This window comes from Salminus brasiliensis, chromosome 14, assembly GCF_030463535.1.
Source record: "Salminus brasiliensis chromosome 14, fSalBra1.hap2, whole genome shotgun sequence".
In the NCBI taxonomy this organism is placed as follows: domain Eukaryota; kingdom Metazoa; phylum Chordata; class Actinopteri; order Characiformes; family Bryconidae; genus Salminus; species Salminus brasiliensis.
The window spans coordinates 36,867,124-36,885,448 of NC_132891.1; the positions used below are offsets into that span (position 1 = coordinate 36,867,124).

General features: G+C 44.8%; 3 protein-coding genes across 5 annotated transcripts; all 3 read right to left on the reverse strand.

Annotated features, from left to right (window-relative positions):
- Positions 1-38: 38 nt before the first annotated feature.
- On the reverse strand, positions 39-2,750 carry LOC140534836 (high mobility group protein B2-like). Of its 2 annotated transcripts, none has more exons than XM_072656339.1 (5): positions 2,644-2,750; positions 1,127-1,275; positions 858-1,009; positions 598-772; positions 39-511 (listed from the first exon to the last, which is right to left on the reverse strand). In XM_072656339.1, the coding sequence occupies exons 2-5, from the start codon at positions 1,271-1,273 to the stop codon at positions 344-346; spliced, it is 642 nt and encodes a 213-aa protein (XP_072512440.1). In that variant the 5' UTR covers positions 1,274-1,275; positions 2,644-2,750; the 3' UTR covers positions 39-343. The 2 variants fall into 2 exon arrangements, with proteins under 2 accessions (XP_072512440.1, XP_072512439.1); XM_072656338.1 differs by lacking the exon at positions 2,644-2,750 and adding an exon at positions 2,507-2,607.
- A 563-nt stretch (positions 2,751-3,313) lies between these two features.
- On the reverse strand, positions 3,314-8,228 carry LOC140534834 (putative high mobility group protein B1-like 1). The gene is made up of 4 exons (XM_072656337.1): positions 7,182-8,228; positions 6,924-7,078; positions 6,595-6,769; positions 3,314-6,513 (listed from the first exon to the last, which is right to left on the reverse strand). Exons 1-4 carry the CDS (start codon positions 7,677-7,679, stop codon positions 6,391-6,393), a joined length of 951 nt encoding a protein of 316 aa, XP_072512438.1. The 5' UTR covers positions 7,680-8,228; the 3' UTR covers positions 3,314-6,390.
- An 891-nt stretch (positions 8,229-9,119) lies between these two features.
- On the reverse strand, positions 9,120-12,033 carry LOC140576615 (high mobility group protein B2-like). Of its 2 annotated transcripts, XM_072696082.1 has the most exons (8): positions 11,979-12,027; positions 11,540-11,688; positions 11,330-11,428; positions 11,097-11,208; positions 10,718-10,866; positions 10,174-10,319; positions 9,897-10,071; positions 9,120-9,421 (listed from the first exon to the last, which is right to left on the reverse strand). In XM_072696082.1, exons 2-8 carry the CDS (start codon positions 11,684-11,686, stop codon positions 9,302-9,304), a joined length of 948 nt encoding a protein of 315 aa, XP_072552183.1. In that variant the 5' UTR covers positions 11,687-11,688; positions 11,979-12,027; the 3' UTR covers positions 9,120-9,301. The 2 variants fall into 2 exon arrangements, with proteins under 2 accessions (XP_072552183.1, XP_072552184.1); XM_072696083.1 differs by lacking the exon at positions 11,540-11,688 and having other exon boundaries at positions 11,979-12,033.
- Between the last annotated feature and the right edge of the window lie 6,292 nt (positions 12,034-18,325).

An 18,325-nucleotide genomic window follows, 5' to 3' on the forward strand; every position in this document is an offset into this window, starting at 1 on the left:
AAATTAAAGCTGAAGTCAAAAACATTATGGACCCCAAGAAGAGTGCAAAGACCACAGCTTTATTATAAAACAAAAAAAAGAGGTACTCTACACATTGTTGAAACAAAAAAAATTATAAAAATAAAGAAATCAGAACAGCTTCCTTTCCAAATTATTGCTTAGTCTGTTTAAAACAAACAAGACACCCAGAAATTTACTTTATCCCCAAACCACCGCAGCCCCATCCTGAAATGATCGACAACATGAATAATCCAACACAAGCACACACGCATACACACACTAAAAACTCTACCCAGGTAAGCCATCCTGCATATTCACGGCAGAGTTAACACCCACACAAACACTACTCGTCATCCTCTTCGTCATCATCCTCATCCTCGTCATCATCTTCTTCGTCGTCTTCATCCTCGTCATCGTCGTCGTCATCTGCCCGGGCTTTCTTAGTGGAGCCTGCAGGTCGCCCTGGCCCCCTCTTAGCGGCACTGCCTCCAGAGCGATAGGCAGCGACTTCCTGCAGAACAAAAACGGTTAGAACCAACCTAGAATCACCTGCGAGTACAGTCTCAGAACAGCCCCCTACTGGGGACCAAACCTCACCTTTTCGTATTTCTCACGCAGCAGGACAGCTTTCTGATCAAAGGGAGAGCGCTCTTTTGTGCTCAGCTTGGACCACATCTCACCCAGCTTTTTGGCAATTGAACCAATGGTCAGGCTCGGGTACTCGCTCTTCACCGTTGGTCTGTGTTCGGAACAGAAGATGAAGAATGCAGACCTGCAGAGGCAGAGCGCATTAGAGATCAGCCTTTGCTCAAAGCTTGTTCAGTCACATGACAAGACCCCTTAACACTACAACTTACGGGGGTCGTTTAGGTGCATTGGGGTCCTTCTTCTTCCTGCCCTTTGCACCCATGCCTTTTGGAGGAACGTAGTGCTTCATCTCCTCATCGTAGCGTACCTTGTCAGCCTTCGCCAGATCTTCAAACTTCTTTTTCTCAGACGGACTCAGAGCCTGCAAACACCACGAAGAGTGAGGAGTCATGATTTACCGACCACTAAGCTGCAACCTGATCTTACACAAGGTTCAGAATAGCCTCCATCCACTACAAGAAAGCAAGTGTGAACTCACCTTCCAGTCTTCTGAGCACTTCTTAGAGAACTTGCCAAAGTTCACTTGAGTAGTCGGGTTCTTCTTCTTGAGCTCTTCCCTGCTGGACAAGACGAAGAAGGCATACGCAGAGGTCCTGCCTTTCGGCTTGTTTGCGTCTTTCACCATGACTGTAAGAAAGGGGGGAAACCGTTAAACCAGGAGGTCCTGCAGCACCTTTACCTGTACATTCACACCCTGCTGAATAATTCAGATCAGGGCCAATTTTCACTGGTAGGAGTCCTAGTCAAAGCTGGTCTTTAATGGTCAGGGTGGTTAAAAAGCTGATCACCCAGAGAAAGGCACGTCCTATACTGGTAAAGGTACCAAGTACGCATGTTCTTATTTGGGTTCCACCTGAATGAACAGTGGAGGAACTGCTCGGTCATACTGGTTTACCATCATGGTCGTGCTGGTGCACCTCCTAAACCACCTAAACCACACTTACCTTTAACCAGACTCACCAGACTCAAGAGGATGAGCATTACATGATCATAGTGCCACTGCATATTTAAACATGTGTGATATCTATATCACACACACACACACACACACACACACACACACACACACAGTCTGAATTTAACTGCTGTTTGTGAATCAGACACGGCTGAGAGATCGCAGGGGTCTTTAAATGCTTTAACTAACAGGTTTAATCTCGTGTTTGAGGGTTTCAGTGATCTCGGGCGAGCCGCTCTCAGTGCTAACTAGCCAAGCTAGCCAGGCGAGGTTAGCCCCACGCTGGCTTCCCTGCACTGGCGCCCTCACCCCCGCTACCTCGCCCGTTTCTGTGCTGCTCAGGCGAGATGCTGAGGTTATCTAATATATATATCCGAGCTCGTTTACGCTCAAGTCTTTAATAAAGACGTTCTCCCAGAAAAGCGCCAGTTAGCGCCGCTGCTAGCGCTAATGCTAATGCTAACGCTAATGCTAGCTATCAGAACAATAGCGCACTCCCGCTTAATCCGGCCCCTCCCCCCGCGGAGCAGCCCGCTAACGCTAGCGGCCACCAGCCACCGGCCACCGGCCCGGCCCGGCCCGGCCCGGCGCTCAGGGCAGTGCGGGGGTCACACACACTGGAAACTAGCAGATGTTTTGGGGAGGGAGTGCTCCTCTCCTGCCTCTGCCTCTCCAGCCGAAACCAGGCTCAGGCGAAAGCAGCGCTAGCCTCGCGGGCTAACTCACGGGCGAGCACAGCGAGGAGGTTAGCTACACAGCTACACAGCTAATGCTACTGCCATCAACAAAGCATCAAACTCAGCCTTACAACTTACTGCACACACACACACTCCTACACACATATATACACATATATACACACTCCTACACACAGCACCTTACCACCCTGCTCAGCTGACTCACCAGTATGTATTCGGTTTGCTACCCGGAGTAGACTGTTTGCGTATCCCGTCTGCCCCTGCTCCCAAACAAACACCCCCGCTCCGTGCGCGCGCGCGCACACACACACACACACACACACAGAGAGAGGCGAGGCTGACCTGATGTGTGTCCGGAGCGGCGCTTTAACTCAGTAATGCAGAATCAGCTCAGCCAGCCATCCACCTCCACTCCCGCCAAAGAAGCTGCTCGGTTACTAGGGCAACACTCTGCTTTACACTAACCTGCTGCGGGTCGGTCTGCTTTTGAAGCTCAGCCTGGCCGCTTCCATTGGATGAAACCCCGAGTGACGTCACACGCCGTCCTGGCGCAAACAATAGTGCCCAGCTGTGATTCAAAAAATGATAATATCAATAATCAATAGGGTATCATAAAGAGTGTATTCTGCCTTTGGTGAAGGAACTGTCTCTAATGCCCAGTAAAACACCACTGCTGTGAGGATCTGATTGCATTCAGCAACAACAGCATTATCCCAAAAATGCCAGGGGGCTTTATGCCCCTCTAGCCCACGCCTGGTATTAGGCAGCATGGAGCCAATAGGGTCATGATGTTGATCTGTTCCAGAGAGTCCTATTCTATTGGCAGTACTTCTTCTCTACAGGGACTAGACAAGCTCTATTGGTTTATTCATCATAATATTCTGATAGAGTATAAAGAACAACTGTAGATTCACTTTGTGGAGAATTAAAAAAAAAATGGAGATACAAGGTTTTTGTCTGACAGCAACGAGATACAATGAATATCCTGCAAAACAAACCACTGACAACAAACTGGGCATGTTCACTTTATTGTCACAGACACACGTTTAACAGAGCGACCATGAGAATCGTTTTCATGACCAAAATCAAAATGATTGACTTGGAGGATCTGCAGGATTTTCCTTTTTCCAAACAAAGCCGTGTATTTACTGACCGACAGGCTCAGCTCTCCTTCTTCAAACACACAGAATTACAGTCCCTGACAGAAGAATCAGAAGAACTGAAACATAAGACCAGAACAGGAGATCTGAATGACTGGAATGATGAACAGAGGACAAATACAGACTCAGTCAGGGTAGAAAGCAGCGGGATCAGCGCTGAAGGTTCAGCTTTTATACAAGATACAGAAATGAATCAGTGTTTCCAGAAGCAGTCAGACCAGCAATGAGACAAAGAACAGTAGAAAACCGAGGGTTTCACTCAGCTTTGAGTGGCTATGTGGCAGAACTTAGTTTACATCATAACCTGTGTTTATATTCTTTACAACCTCGACCAAAACCACCAGCCTGAGAAAATGTAAAACATGCCCCAAAACCGTGGAGGAATCATGTTTAAAAAAGTGGAAAAGAACCTTAAAACTAACATGATAACTAATGCAGCGTTTGTAGAAACTAAGTCAAACGTCTGACCGCTGTAAACAACAAATGACCAACAGCTTCGGCACGAAGACAATGTGGCAATGTGGTACATAGGACACAGGGTGGCTGTAGAACCAGCCTTTTATTCCTTAAGGTGGACCAACCCGTGGACTACTCTCCACCCGGCTGTATTAAAACGCCCATATTTCAGACGTAGTGGTGCTCTCCATGAGATTAAATGACTTCTCAAGAACCCCAGTGTGCAGGACCACTAACAGGAGATGTCTTTGTATTTGTGCTAAACATTCAGTGATGTTTCTAATCCAGAGTGAAGATCAGTTTATATAGTATTTTAATATAAAGACAATACAGAGTATTTTATGTGTGTGTGTGTGTGTGTGTGTGTGTGTGTGAAAACTCTAGCACTTTGGTGTAGTCTTCAAGGTGTACAATCTTAGCAGGGCCTGTGGACAGGATCAGGCCGAGAAACAACCACTCCTCAGTGAGCTGAGCGGAGCTGAGGTTGGAGATCTGGCATGTGGATGGAGCAAGTTTCCACTCCTAAAGAGAACACCACTGTATTACATTTGACACAGTGTCAAGTGACAATGCTACTGTTGGGCCCTTGGGCAAGGCCCCTAATAAACTCTCTCTGCTATAGCATGGCTGCCCCTGAGCTCTGACCAATGACCAATCTTAATCAATGGCCGGAACGCAGGAAAAGTGATAAGGAGTTAAGAGCTTTTAGCTTGTGCTTTCTGTATGGCAGTTCAGGGGAACTGTGGAGGTCGAGATGAGACCTGAGCTCTGATGGAGAACTGCTCATACGCTGGTAACGCAGGCAAATCAAAACGCATTTAAATTCTGCATGAAGTTTAGCAGAGTGAAGAGGATAGTGCACTATTCTACTGTGCAGCATTGCTTGCACAGACAAGCTTCATGGAAGAGTCATTTAAGAAGGAACGCTGGTTTATATCCCAGGTCACGCTGTCAGCCATCAACGGCCGGAGCCGCAGAGAGCACAACTGGCTGTGCTCGCTCCAGGTGGGTAGATGTCTCTCTTTTTTCGTTCCGACAGCCGATGCTTCAAAGCTGGGTACCTGGCGCTTCCCTCTGAGCACTGGTCGCCTGGTGACGCTGCATCAGTGGCAGTTGGAAAAGAGGCGGTGGCTGGTTGCGCATGCGTCAGTCCTCACGCTCCCAGTTTCAGGATCATTACAATGTAATAGGAGGAGTGTACTTACGAGTGGGTCGGGTCATTGGCTTGGGGCAATTGAGGAGGAAAACTGGTCCAAAAGGTTTTATTTTCCATTTTTACCCAGTTTTCCTCCATGAGTTTCTTCTCATGTTAGATACCACACATGTTAAATTCACCTGTTTATATTAACTATGTCTAGTGAGACCAGCATTGTGTGGATTATTGTGATTATGGATCACAAATTACACAACTAAATATGCAATAGTAACAAAATCTTACTTTTTATTTTATTTCACTTAGTGAAATAAAATCTGAACTGAAAACAAGGCTGTAACATTCACTTTAAGGCTTTTCCCCAAAAGCACACACACCTTTCATCAGTCATAATTAGGGCTGCAACAATGAATTTGATCATATTATAACAATTAATGTTGTTTAATCCTGTTATTAATTAGTTGGATCACGTTCACGTTCCCATTCTGCACAACTCAAACAGTCACAGATATGTAAAAACTTTAATGTCACTCCAAACGTTTGCTGTGTTCAGAGGTGTGTAGAAGCAGGTGTTGGGCAGCTGCACAGCTGTCCTGCATGAGCATCTAAAGAACAGCCCAAGCAGAACCACTAGGACGTCTCAGCACGGTGAGGAACTGCTAAAACTGCTAAAAGTGGGGGGTCTTGTTTTTCAGCTCAGTTTTAGTTCAGGAAATCGGCTGCAGGACTGAGCTGCATTTTGGTCTAAACTGAGCGTCTGAATTCTGCTGACCAGGTCTCAGCGCTGCTAATGCTGCAGACTTGCTCGCCCACACCAACACGGGTTCTTACTGAATCTCCTGACACCACGTTTTAGGTCAGTGGAAACAGAGAAGCGGCTCTCCAGGACTCTGAATATGGGACGTGGCTGATATATCCCAGTTTCTGTTCTGATATATCGACTGTTTCTGTGCTTTCTGTGATGTCAGATTTAATGTATTTAAATTTTATGTATTTTTTTATGTAGTTTGGACAGAAATGCAGTTCTAGTAGAATCAGCCAACCTGCATGAGAGCACTTGGGAGTGTGAGGTGAGATTCAGTAGTTGCAGCCCTAGTGATTATAACACAGCTATTGCACCGTTTCTGGGAATTCTCAGTAAATTAAATAAGACTGATTTGACATTCCATAAAAAAGGAACTGTAATCTGAACATTTCCAAGCAGTCCTTGGATTGTGTGATCCCTCACACACACACACACACACACACACACACACACACACACTAAAATCTCCACCCACTTAAGTTGTCCTGCATAAAACATAGGAGAGTTAAGAGACACTACTCGTTATCATCTTCATCCTCCTCCTCCTCTTCATCATCATCCTCTTCATCATCGTCATCCTCCTCCTCTTCTGTCTGGGCGTCTTTAGCGGAGCCTCCAGCTTGGCCTGGTCTGCTGTTCTGCAGAACACAGACAGTGAGACAGTTAGAGCTCCAGAGTCACCTGTGAGCAGAGCCTCAGTGCTGCCGAGGGCAATTCACCTTCTCTTGTTTCTCACGCAGGAGGACGGCTTTCTGCTCGAAGGGTGAGCGCTCTTTAATGCTCAGCTTGGACCACATCTCCACCAGCTTTTTGGCGATTTCGGCGATGGACAGGTTGGGGTACTCGCTCTTCACTGCGTTCCTGTGTTCAGCACAGAAGATAAAAAACGCCGACCTGCAGAAACAGAGGAAGAGCGCGAGAGTCAGTCTCACACTGCACTGCATTCTACCGCCTCTCTCTCACACGACGATGACTGTACAAATGGGAGATGGTTCTTGTGTGTGGACACCATCAAACATGAGAGAAGATCGTTGACGCTGTAAATTACAGGGGTCGTTTGGGTTCACTGGGGGCCTCCTTATTGGTTTTCTTCTTCTCCTCGCTGCCATTTGGGGGAATGTAGTTCTTCATCTCCTCATCATAGCGAGCCTTGTCAGCCTTCGCCATGTCTTCAAACCTTTTCTTCTCGGTTGGACCCAGAGCCTGTAAACACCACGAACAGCAAAGAGCCATGATACACCAACCACTGACCACTGACCTTCCACAGGGTTCAGGATATTCAACAAAACTGCAGACGTTCACTCACCTTCCAGTCTTCTGAGCACTTCTTGGAGAACGTGCCGAGGTTCACTGGAGCACTCGGACTCTTCTTCTTCAGCTCATCCCTGCAGGACAGGACGAAGAACGCATACGCCGAGGTCCTGCCTTTTGGCCTGCTCGCGTCCTTCGCCACACGCCTGCCCAGACCCATCCGCAGCAGGCTGCGGTGCACTGTGTGCTCGGACACCTTTCGATCATGGCCTGCGTTCATCTTCTCAGCTATTTCTGCTACGGTTGCTTCTTTGTGAGACTGGACCAGACGGGCTAGTCTTTGCTCCCCATGCTCATCAATAAGCTTTGGGCGCCCATGACCCTGTCTCCGGCTGACCGGTGGTCCTTCTTTGGACCACTTTTGGTAGGTTTTGACCACTGCACACCGGGAACACCCCACTAGACCTGCTGTTTGGGAGATGCTCTGACCCAGTCGCCTAGCCATCACAATCTGGCCCTTGTCAAAGTCGCTGAGATCCTTAGCCTTACCCATTCTCCTGCTTCAACACGTTCACCTAGAGAACTGACTGCTCACGTGCTGCCCAGTATGCCCACCTGGACAGGTGATTGGACCCTGAATATCAATGATAGTCACTTCATCGGTCAGTGGTTTTAATGCTATAGCTGATTGGTTTGCATATTAATGTAATATAAGTTTATATAAAGCACCTGAGGTGTTTTTAATGCATAAATGAAATTCTGGCAGAAAGGTACTCGCTAGCATCCGCTGCTAATGCTAGCATCCAGAACAATAGCTAGCGCACTCCCGCGCAGTCCCGTCCCCTCCCTCAGCGGAGCAGCTAGCTAACGCTACCGACCGCCGACATAACCGACATAACCGAGCCGTGTGTTCAGCTCTACGGGCAGAAAACTGGCAGATTTAGGGGGGAACTTTTCCTCTCGGGCTTTCCCCGCCAAACGAAGCCTGAACTCAAGCAGCGTTAGCGTCGCGGGCCGACTGGCGAGCTCGGCGAAGAGGTTAGCCGCACAGCTAATGCTACTTTCGTCAACAAAGGCCGCGTCCCAAATCAAGGGACCCTTCGGAGGCTGCATATGAAGGCTGGGTCGTGTCACAGCGCGCCAGGGGGCGGGTCTTCTTCTGAGTGTTGTTTCAGACTCCAGGCGGGTGGCACACCAACTTACGGTGAATTATCGCCACCTGCTGAGCTGGAGTTCCTAAAACCATGTAATAAAACACTCTAACTCAGCCCTAAACTGAGGAAGAAACCAAGACCACATGAGGAAAAGAACATTTACAAAACTAAATGTTAAAATGTGTATTTTCTAACTGATAAAAATGCTTGTGCACCAGAACCCAGCCCGACCCGAACCAAAGTAATCCTGCATCCCCTACATGTAAAACTCCAGATCACTCTGCTATACAGAGCACTAGTGTAGGGAACAGAGCTCAATGCCATGCGGCAGCAGAGTGCACTGAATAAACAGTCTGTACATCTACCTTAAACCAAACAACATGATGGATTATGTATTAAGTATTCCATGTTCGTATAGTGCACATAAGCTGTCTGAAACTGCGCCCTGTTTACTATATAGTGCATCACTTTGGGGTTCAATCATGTCCCAAAACATAGTGCAAGGTTCAGTCTCAGACACAGCTGTCGTTTGTACACTCTGTATATTACAGTGCATTGTGGGATGGGTTCACTGGTTATTCTTCCTTGGAGCACTTCTGGTAGGTACTGACCACTGCATACCGGGAACACCCCACAAGACCTGCCTGCTAACCCTAACCTACCTGTTTCGGAGATGTTCTGACCCAGTTGTCTAGAACATCACAGTTTGGTTCTTGCCTCAGATTCTTACGCTTGTCCATTTTTCCAGCTTTACCTTTTAAATAAAGGAAGACCTGTGCCTAGGACCGTTTGTACAGTCTGCTGAGTGAGGTCTCAGAGTCCACAAAGGTTTGGGCTGAATGAAGGGCGTAAAGACCACAGCTTTATTATAAAAAAGTAATCTACACATTGTTGAAACAAAAACTTATAAAAATAAGGAAATCAAAATATTGCTTAGTCTGTTTTAAAACAAACAAACAAACAAAAGAGATTCATTATTTTCCCCCACACTGCTATACACACACACACACACACACACACACTACTCGTCATTGTCATCCTCCTCCTCCTCGTCATCATCTTCATCCTCATCATAATCATCATTGTCAGCTTCTGTCTGGGTGTCCTTAGTGGAGCCTCCGGCTTGGCCAGGTCCGCAGTCCTGCAGAACACGGACAGTGTTAGAGCTCCAGAGTCACCTGTGGTACGTTAGGATCACTCTCACTGGTCATCTTTTAGCCCACAGCCAACAGTAAGAGATGCTGCACAGGGTAAGCGTACAGCAGACCAGTAATACAGCAGCCCTAAAGGGTAAAGAAACTGTGGGTGTGTCCCAATTCTATAATAATGACTAACTAATGCTAACTAGTTTTTGAGTTTGCAGAATAGATAAAAGTGTCAAAGTTGAGTATACACTAATATCCACAACACATCCTCAGAACCCGTCAGTCTTAAGGTGTGGTTTAGATAGACACTCCTATTCCACAGTGCATTGCAAATCAGAGAGGAGCTCCTCACGTCTGATGGCAAATTTCTAGAAACAGCAGCATCATACTGGATTAAAATCACAATTTAACCAGTGCAAAGAGCACAGTCCCCCACACAACCCAGGAGACCACTTTCTGAAGATGAATCACCTTCTCATATTTCTCACGCAGCAGGGCGGCTTTTTGCTCATAGGGCGCTCGCTCTGCTGCGCTCAGCTTGGACCATATCTCCACCAGCTTCCTTGCGATTTCGCCGATGGTCAGGCTGGGGTACTCGCTCTTCACTGTGTTCCTGTGTTCAGCACAGAAGATAAAGAATGCCGACCTGCAGAGAAATAGAGAATCACACAGCAACGGACATGCAAACGTGAGACAGTTCTGGTGCTGACACCATAAAAAAGAGAGAAGATCTAGAACACGGACTTACAGGGGTCGTCTCGGTTTGTTCGAGTCCTTCTTCCTCTTCTTCTTGCTGCTTTTTGGGGGAATGTAGTTCTTCATTTCCCTATCATAGCGAACCTGGTCAGCCTTCGCCATGTCTTCAAACTTCTTCTTCTCGGATGGACTCAGAGCCTGCAAACACCACGAACAGTGAAGAGCCATGATACACCAACCACTGGCCTTCCATCTGAGCTTCCACCTGAGCTTCCATCAGAGCTTCCATCAGAGCTTCCATCAGAGCTTCCACCTGAGCTTCCACCTGAGCTTCCATCAGAGCTTCCACCTGAGCACTCCACCTGAGCTTCCACCTGAGCTTCCATCTGAGCTTCCACCTGAGCTTCCACCTGAGCGCTCCACCTGAGCGCTCCACCTGAGCTTCCATCAGAGCTTCCACCTGAGCTTCCACCTGAGCTTCCACCTGAGCTTCCACCTGAGCTTCCACCTGAGCTTCCACAGGGTTTAGAATATTTTCTATCCACCTGCAGCAAACTGGTAATCATCTAGACAGACTTTTTTGCTCGACTACTCACCTTCCATTGTTCTGAGCAGTTCAAGAAGTACGTGCTTAGGTTCTTTGGAGTGCTCTGGTCTTTATTTTGAAGCTCTTCCTTGCAGGACATAATGAAGAACGCATATGCAGAGGTCCTCCCTTTCGGCTTGTTCGAGTCTTTCACCCTGACTGTAACAAAGAGAAACTGTATAAGCAAAATACACCAAAAGTCACAACAGAGGCTTTTAGATGTTCATTGGTGAGTAAACTGCTCCAGGTGCTTCAGCGTTTGTTAGCTACTCCATGTTCAGGTTCTAAACTGAGCTGTTGTCTCAGATTTCCCCAGGCATCCTCGTGATGTGTGATCTCTCTTACACTCTAACATCTCCACTCACCTAAGTCTTCCTGCATAAACATACCATAATCTTCGTCGTCGTCGTCCTCCTCCTCCTCCTCATCCATTTCTTCATAATCTTCATCTTCAAGTTCTGCATATTTAGTGGAGCCACCAGCTTGGCCAGATCCACCATCCTGCAGAACACAGAAAGTGTTAAGTACTCCAGAGTCACCTGTGAAGATGGATGGTCTGAGGGTCCCAACAGCACTACGGCTGCTTTCTGTCCCTTTTTGAGGCTAAAATGCAACACGTCACCTTTTCCAGGGGAATGTAGTTCTTCATCTCCTCATCAAACCGAGCCTGGTCAGCCTTCTCCATGTCTTCAAACCTCTTCTTCTCGAACGGTCTCAGAGCCTGCAAACACCATGAAGAGTGAGGAGGTGTGACACATCTGCAGGACTTTTCCAGGACATTCTCTATCCACCTGCAGCAGACCACAGAGGGCTTCTGCTCGTGTGAGCCCACCTTCCACTGTTCCGAGCACTTCATGAAGAACGTGCTGAGGTTCTCCGGAGTGCTCTGGCCTTTCCTCTGAAGCTCTTCCCTGCAGGACAGGATGAAGAAGGCATAGGCAGAGGTCCTGCCCTTCGGCTTGTTCGAGTCCTTCACCATGCCTGTGGAGCAGGGGGAGTAAATGAGCCCAGCTTCACAGGGTTAGGATCAGACTGAGGTCCACAGAGTCCGTCTGATGTTCAGCTGGACCGCCAGCAGCGTCAGGGCTAACAGACCAGCTAGGCTAGCCAGAAGGGTCTCTACACAGCTAATGCTAGCTACTGTCTCCAACACGCGCGCGCGCACACACCAACAGATTTTACATTTACACACTTACACACACACACACACACACACACACACTCACACACACACACACACACACACACACACACACACACACACACATCACCTGCTTTGTTAGTGATCAGTCTCTGCAGCGGGTTTGGGGCTTGTTTGCAGGTCCCGCCCCGACAGTGACGTCATATCCGTGTCGAATATTTCAAACTATCCAAGCAAAATTAATAATTTGCTCCAATATTATACAGTTATATATACTGTTTTTACAGGTAAACTCTCACACTGACCGCTGACTTTATGTTTATTTGGGTTTATTCTAATGTTATATAGAGTTAATTACAGGTAGACACTCTCACTGACCACTGACTTTATGTTTATTTGGGTTTATTCTAATGTTATATAGAGTTAATTACAGGTAGACACTCACTGACCACTGACTTTATGTTTATTTGGGTTTATTCTAATGTTATATAGAGTTAATTACAGGTAGACGCTCTCACTGACCACTGACTTTATGTTTATTTGGGTTTATTCTAATGTTATATAGAGTTAATTACAGGTAGACACTCTCACTGACCACTGACTTTATGCTTATTTGGGTTTATTCTAATGTTATATAGAGTTAATTACAGGTAGACACTCTCACTGACCACTGACTTTATGTTTAGTTGGGTTTATTCTAATGTTATAAAGAGTTAATTACAGGTAGACACTCACTGACCACTGACTTTATGTTTATGTGGGTTTATTCTAATGTTATATAGAGTTAATTACAGGTAGACACTCTCACTGACCACTGACTTTATGTTTAGTTGGGTTTATTCTAATGTTATATAGAGTTAATTACAGGTAGACACTCTCACTGACCACTGACTTTATGTTTAGTTGGGTTTATTCTAATGTTATATAGAGTTAATTACAGGTAGACACTCACTGACCACTGACTTTATGTTTATTTGGGTTTATTCTAATGTTATATAGAGTTAATTACAGGTAGACCCTCACACAGACCACTGACTTTATGTTTATTTGGGTTTATTCTAATGTTATATAGAGTTAATTACAGGTAGACACTCTCACTGACCACTGACTTTATGTTTAGTTGGGTTTATTCTAATGTTATATAGAGTTAATTACAGGTAGACACTCTCACTGACCACTGACTTTATGTTCATTTGAGTTTATTCTAATGTTATATAGAGTTAATTACAGGTAGACACTCTCACTGACCACTGACTTTATGTTTAGTTGGGTTTATTCTAATGTTATATAGAGTTAATTACAGGTAGACACTCACTGACCACTGACTTTATGTTCATTTGAGTTTATTCTAATGTTATATAGAGTTAATTACAGGTAGACACTCTCACTGACCACTGACTTTATGTTTAGTTGGGTTTATTCTAATGTTATATAGAGTTAATTACAGGTAGACACTCACTGACCACTGACTTTATGTTTAGTTGGGTTTATTCTAATGTTATATAGAGTTAATTACAGGTAGACACTCACTGACCACTGACTTTATGTTTATGTGGGTTTATTCTAATGTTATATAGAGTTAATTACAGGTAGACACTCACTGACCGCTGACTTTCTGTTTATTTGGGTTTATTCTAATGTTATATAGAGTTAATTACAGGTAGACGCTCTCACTGACCACTGACTTTATGTTTATGTGGGTTTATTCTAATGTTATATAGAGTTAATTACAGGTAGACGCTCTCACTGACCACTGACTTTATGTTTATGTGGGTTTATTCTAATGTTATATAGAGTTAATTACAGGTAGACACTCACTGACCGCTGACTTTCTGTTTATTTGGGTTTATTCTAATGTTATATAGAGTTAATTACAGGTAGACACTCTCACTGACCACTGACTTTATGTCTATGTTCAACATACTCAGACCTGATTATTGATTCTGTAAGAAATGAGTGTGATAATAAGGATTTATTGACTTATCTACCCTTTTATTAAAATTATCCAACTGCTGTCCAGAACCTGTTGTAAAAGAACCCTTTAAAAAAATGCCACTAGATGGCAGTGCAGGTTAAAAAAAAACAAAACATAATGTTTAGAAAAGGCCACAGGAGTCAGAATAGTGACCCTTCCTCACCTGTCTGCTCTCCTTTATTCTGCTGATCTGGAGCTCATGGCCTCAGTAAATCTACTGGCAGAGCTGACTAGCGAATGGATCCACATGAGTATCAGACCAGCAGAATCTAGGAGAGGACATTTCAGTAAATTTCAGTAAAACGCAGCCACCCATTAGCGGTTCCTCCATACATACATGAAATGTATGTATTTATTGGAGCCCTTAGCAGATATATACACACGGGTATTAATAATAGATTATATAAGTAGAGATTCTGAATACACTTCATACATGTGAATCAGAAGCTCATGAACACTGGACACCAGAATTCCAGCTGTGCAGAGGGGCTTAGCCTGTGTGTGTGTGTGTGTGTGTGTGTGTGTGTGTGTGTGTGCCAGTCCGCGGTTGTAATGGTAGATTTCGAGCTGCCCTTGCTGTAATTAAAACTGTAAAAACAGAACGTTCAGACGCTTCTTTCTGGATTTCTCCAAACGCAAAGTCCAGAAAAAAACTGTCCACAATTGGAAAGTGAGCGCGAGGCAGGAATGCAGCATGTCTGTAATTACACACCCGTCCACAACACACAGGAGGAACTGCAGGCACGAGATTCCGGCGGAAACACACACACACACACACACACACACACACACACACACACACACACACACACACACACACACACAGTGCCCATATATGGTCAAACCAAACAACACATAGAATACCGGCCGGACGCTGCTGCTTTAAGACGCCTCGTGTCATGCATGATGTCCTCAGCCCTGAGATGGCTGTTCCTGTTAAATGTAATTATATCATTTATATGCAATATAATCTTATGCAAAAGTTTGGACACTCAAATGATACACTTTGTCAGAAATCACAGCCTGGAAACACTTCCGTAGCTACAAGTATTTCATTTCTTGTATTTTTGAAACGTTTCCCTCTCTTCGTTGCAGAAGGCCTCTAGTTCTGAGATATTCTGGGGTTGTCTTGCAGCACAGCCTGTTTACAGTCTCTCCATATTTGCCCTAATCTGGTGTTTAGGGACAGGGGACTTTCTGTCTCTTCAGGTGGTCCACTGTAGGTTTGAGGTGCGTCTTTTCAGCTTCAGTGATTAAACAGGTGGTTGGATTTGCATCCAGGATCTGCTGATATTGCCACTGCCACTGGCAGCAACACAACCCTAAAACATGATACATCCACTCCCATGCTTCACAGTTGGTTCTTGTTCAGGGTTCTTGTCATGAATTGTGGTTGCTTTATTTTTAGACTTCTCTAAGACTGTTTACATCTGATCACTTCATGCAGTACAACCTGAACTCTTCAAACGGTGGGATTTGTGAGGAGGTCACAGGTAAGGTTCCTTCCTATGTCTCTTTGGCTTAGCAGTGCTGCACAGTGGAACAGTGCACCAGCGTCTGAGTGAAACTGTCCAGCAGGTCCTTCTGAATGGGTTTAGCTCTCTCACACACACATCAGTGTGAACTCGTGTCCCGACAGAGGGCTGCACTGTGATTTAGAGTGATGTAGTCTGGCCTTGCTGCTGAGCTGAGGAGCTGAAATGGAGGATTTTCTCTCAGGATTGGGTTTCATTCCCTCGTTTTCTGACCAGGCACACAAACCCGCCCACGATATATATATACATGTGGGTGTGTTTTACACTGAAGGTAACAGCATCACAGATAGAACACACACACACACACACACACACACACACACATATAAGATATGCATGTTCTTTCACATGAACTCTGAGAGGGATGCTGCAGAGAGGATACACAGTCACACCAGTATGAAGATGAAGCTTTAGTGAGGATTAAAGGTTAAGGATTGAAGGTTAAGGTTTGAAGGTTAAGGTTTGAAGGTTAAGGATTGAAGGTTAAGGATTAAAGGTTAAGGATTAAGGTGCTGGGATTCATTAAAAACACTGGAACACTTTGAGCGTTTCTGAGGGATCGGATCAGTTGGAGTGTTTTTCTTATTCCTGAGCCGCAGACTGACTGTAATTCGGTGAAGGTGTGTGTGTTGTGCCGGTGAATGATGCTGAACTGGACCATCCTGCTGTTCGGCCTCGGGCTCCTGACCTTCTCCACACCAGTAAGAACTTTATCTTTCATTCTTTCAACATACATCTCCTAACCCAGGTAAATATTACAGTAAACACTAGTGGATCAATACACTAAACACTGCAGTATTATACAGTAAACACTGTAATATGAATACACTAAACACTGCAGTATTATACAGTAAACACTGTAATATGAATACAGTAAACACTGCAGAATTATACAGTAAACACTGTAATGTGAATACAGTAAACACTGCAGTATTATACAGTAAACACTGTAATGTGAATACACTAAACACTGCAGTATTATACAGTAAACACTGTAATATGAAGACAGTAAACACTGCAGTATTATACAGTAAACACTGCAGTATTATACAGTAAACACTGTAATATGAATACACTAAACACTGCAGTATTATACAGTAAACACTGTAATATGAAGACAGTAAACACTGCAGTATTATACAGTAAACACTGTAATATGAAGACAGTAAACACTGCAGTATTATACAGTAAACACTGTAATGTGAATACACTAAACACTGCAGTATTATACAGTAAACACTGTAATATGAAGACAGTAAACACTGCAGTATTATACAGTAAACACTGCAGTATTATACACTAAACACTGCAGTATTATACAGTAAACACTGTAATATTAACACAGTGAACACTTATATGTATGGAGGACAACCCTTCTGTATATGTGTGTGTTTCAGATGCATCATCATCACCACAGGCTGAGTTTACAGGAATCCAGGGTGAGTTTGTGTTCTCTCTAAGAAATGATAATTTTGTTAAACTTATATTAGCCTCTATAACCCCTGTATGAACCCATATACAGACTGAACCTGTGTGCACCGTGTCTGTAAGAGCGAGCTGCTGCCCGCTGGTGCTGTACTGTCCCTCTGTGTGGAACAGATGTTATATAAGAGGATATAATAAGCGTATATTTGGGAACGTGGTTTGAATGCAGTAGCAGTTTAGCTTGTTCAGCCTCCACATACACTTTTCTACACAGGAAACACAAACGTATGATTTACATATTTTCCCTTCACTGGGGTATTTTAAGTGTTTGCAATTTGGAGCATGAGCTGCACATGCCTTCCACACTGCTCCACACCAGCTCCAACCTGCACCCTGTCTGTGCCTGTGTGTGTTTATCCTGCAGTCAGACTGTTTGTGGTTTAGACTTAGAGAAGCCAATAGACAGTCAATATACAAAAAACAATGACCAGATCATTATATATAATTATATTAATTGGTTCTTGTGCATGTGTTCTTACACTCATATGTAGGAAGCGTTTTAATGCTGTTTCTGATTATAGTAACAAATAAAAATGCACATTTAGCTTAACTCACAACCATCAAACAGTTCACAGTCTGATTTCTACAGCGTATCCCTGTGTCTGAAATAAATGTAAATAAATGTAAATAAATGTTGTTAAACTGTAGAAGAGGAAAGTCTATAAAAAGTCAAATCTGCTCTGTTTTGATGCTTCAGTCCTCAGAGAGCAGTGACTCCATGGAAAGTGCTGAAATGGATCAGCAGGTACTGCAGCAGCCCACACCTGGCTGTTAAACACACTTACTGACTTCAGATCATTCAGATCAGGATTTACACCCCGTAGCAGATATTAGTCACTGATATGCAAAACAATCGCTTCTTTAACACGGTCGGCCTCTTATTAAGATCAGTGTTTATGTGTGATGTCACCAGGTCATCCCAACTTCTCGTGCTCCAGGAGGTGACCTCATAATCAGAGCACCAGCAGACTTTGGGCAGCCCAATGAAAACGGCCGCAGTGCTGTGACCGTCAGTTTACGGGACGAGAACACCAACGTCTCTGTGGACGTTCTGACCTTCATTTTCAACGCGGAGGATGAGGGGAGTAGGAGCAGTGCGGCGGGCGAAAGCAGTGGATTCAGCGATGAAGGAATGCAGGCCGATGAGGCTTCAGTCTCTCAGCGGTACAGATCAGATATTGTTGGTGAAGAGAATGAAATGGGTTTTGACCCAAAAGTAGAAGCTGATGTCCCAAAATCCAGTGATGGTTTGAAAGAAGGCCGGTATCAGACAGCAGATGCACTAAACCCCTCATCAACTGGTGACAAAAACAACCCAAACTCTGGAATCTACCTTTCAAAGCGACAAACGATTGATCTGAACAGTGCTGAAGTGGATGACCTCAGCAATGATATCCCAGCCGATGAGGCGTTTGTAGCTTCACTGGATGCTGCTAAACCCAATGAAGAAAGTACCAGGATTGCTCCAGTAGGGGAGGGAAA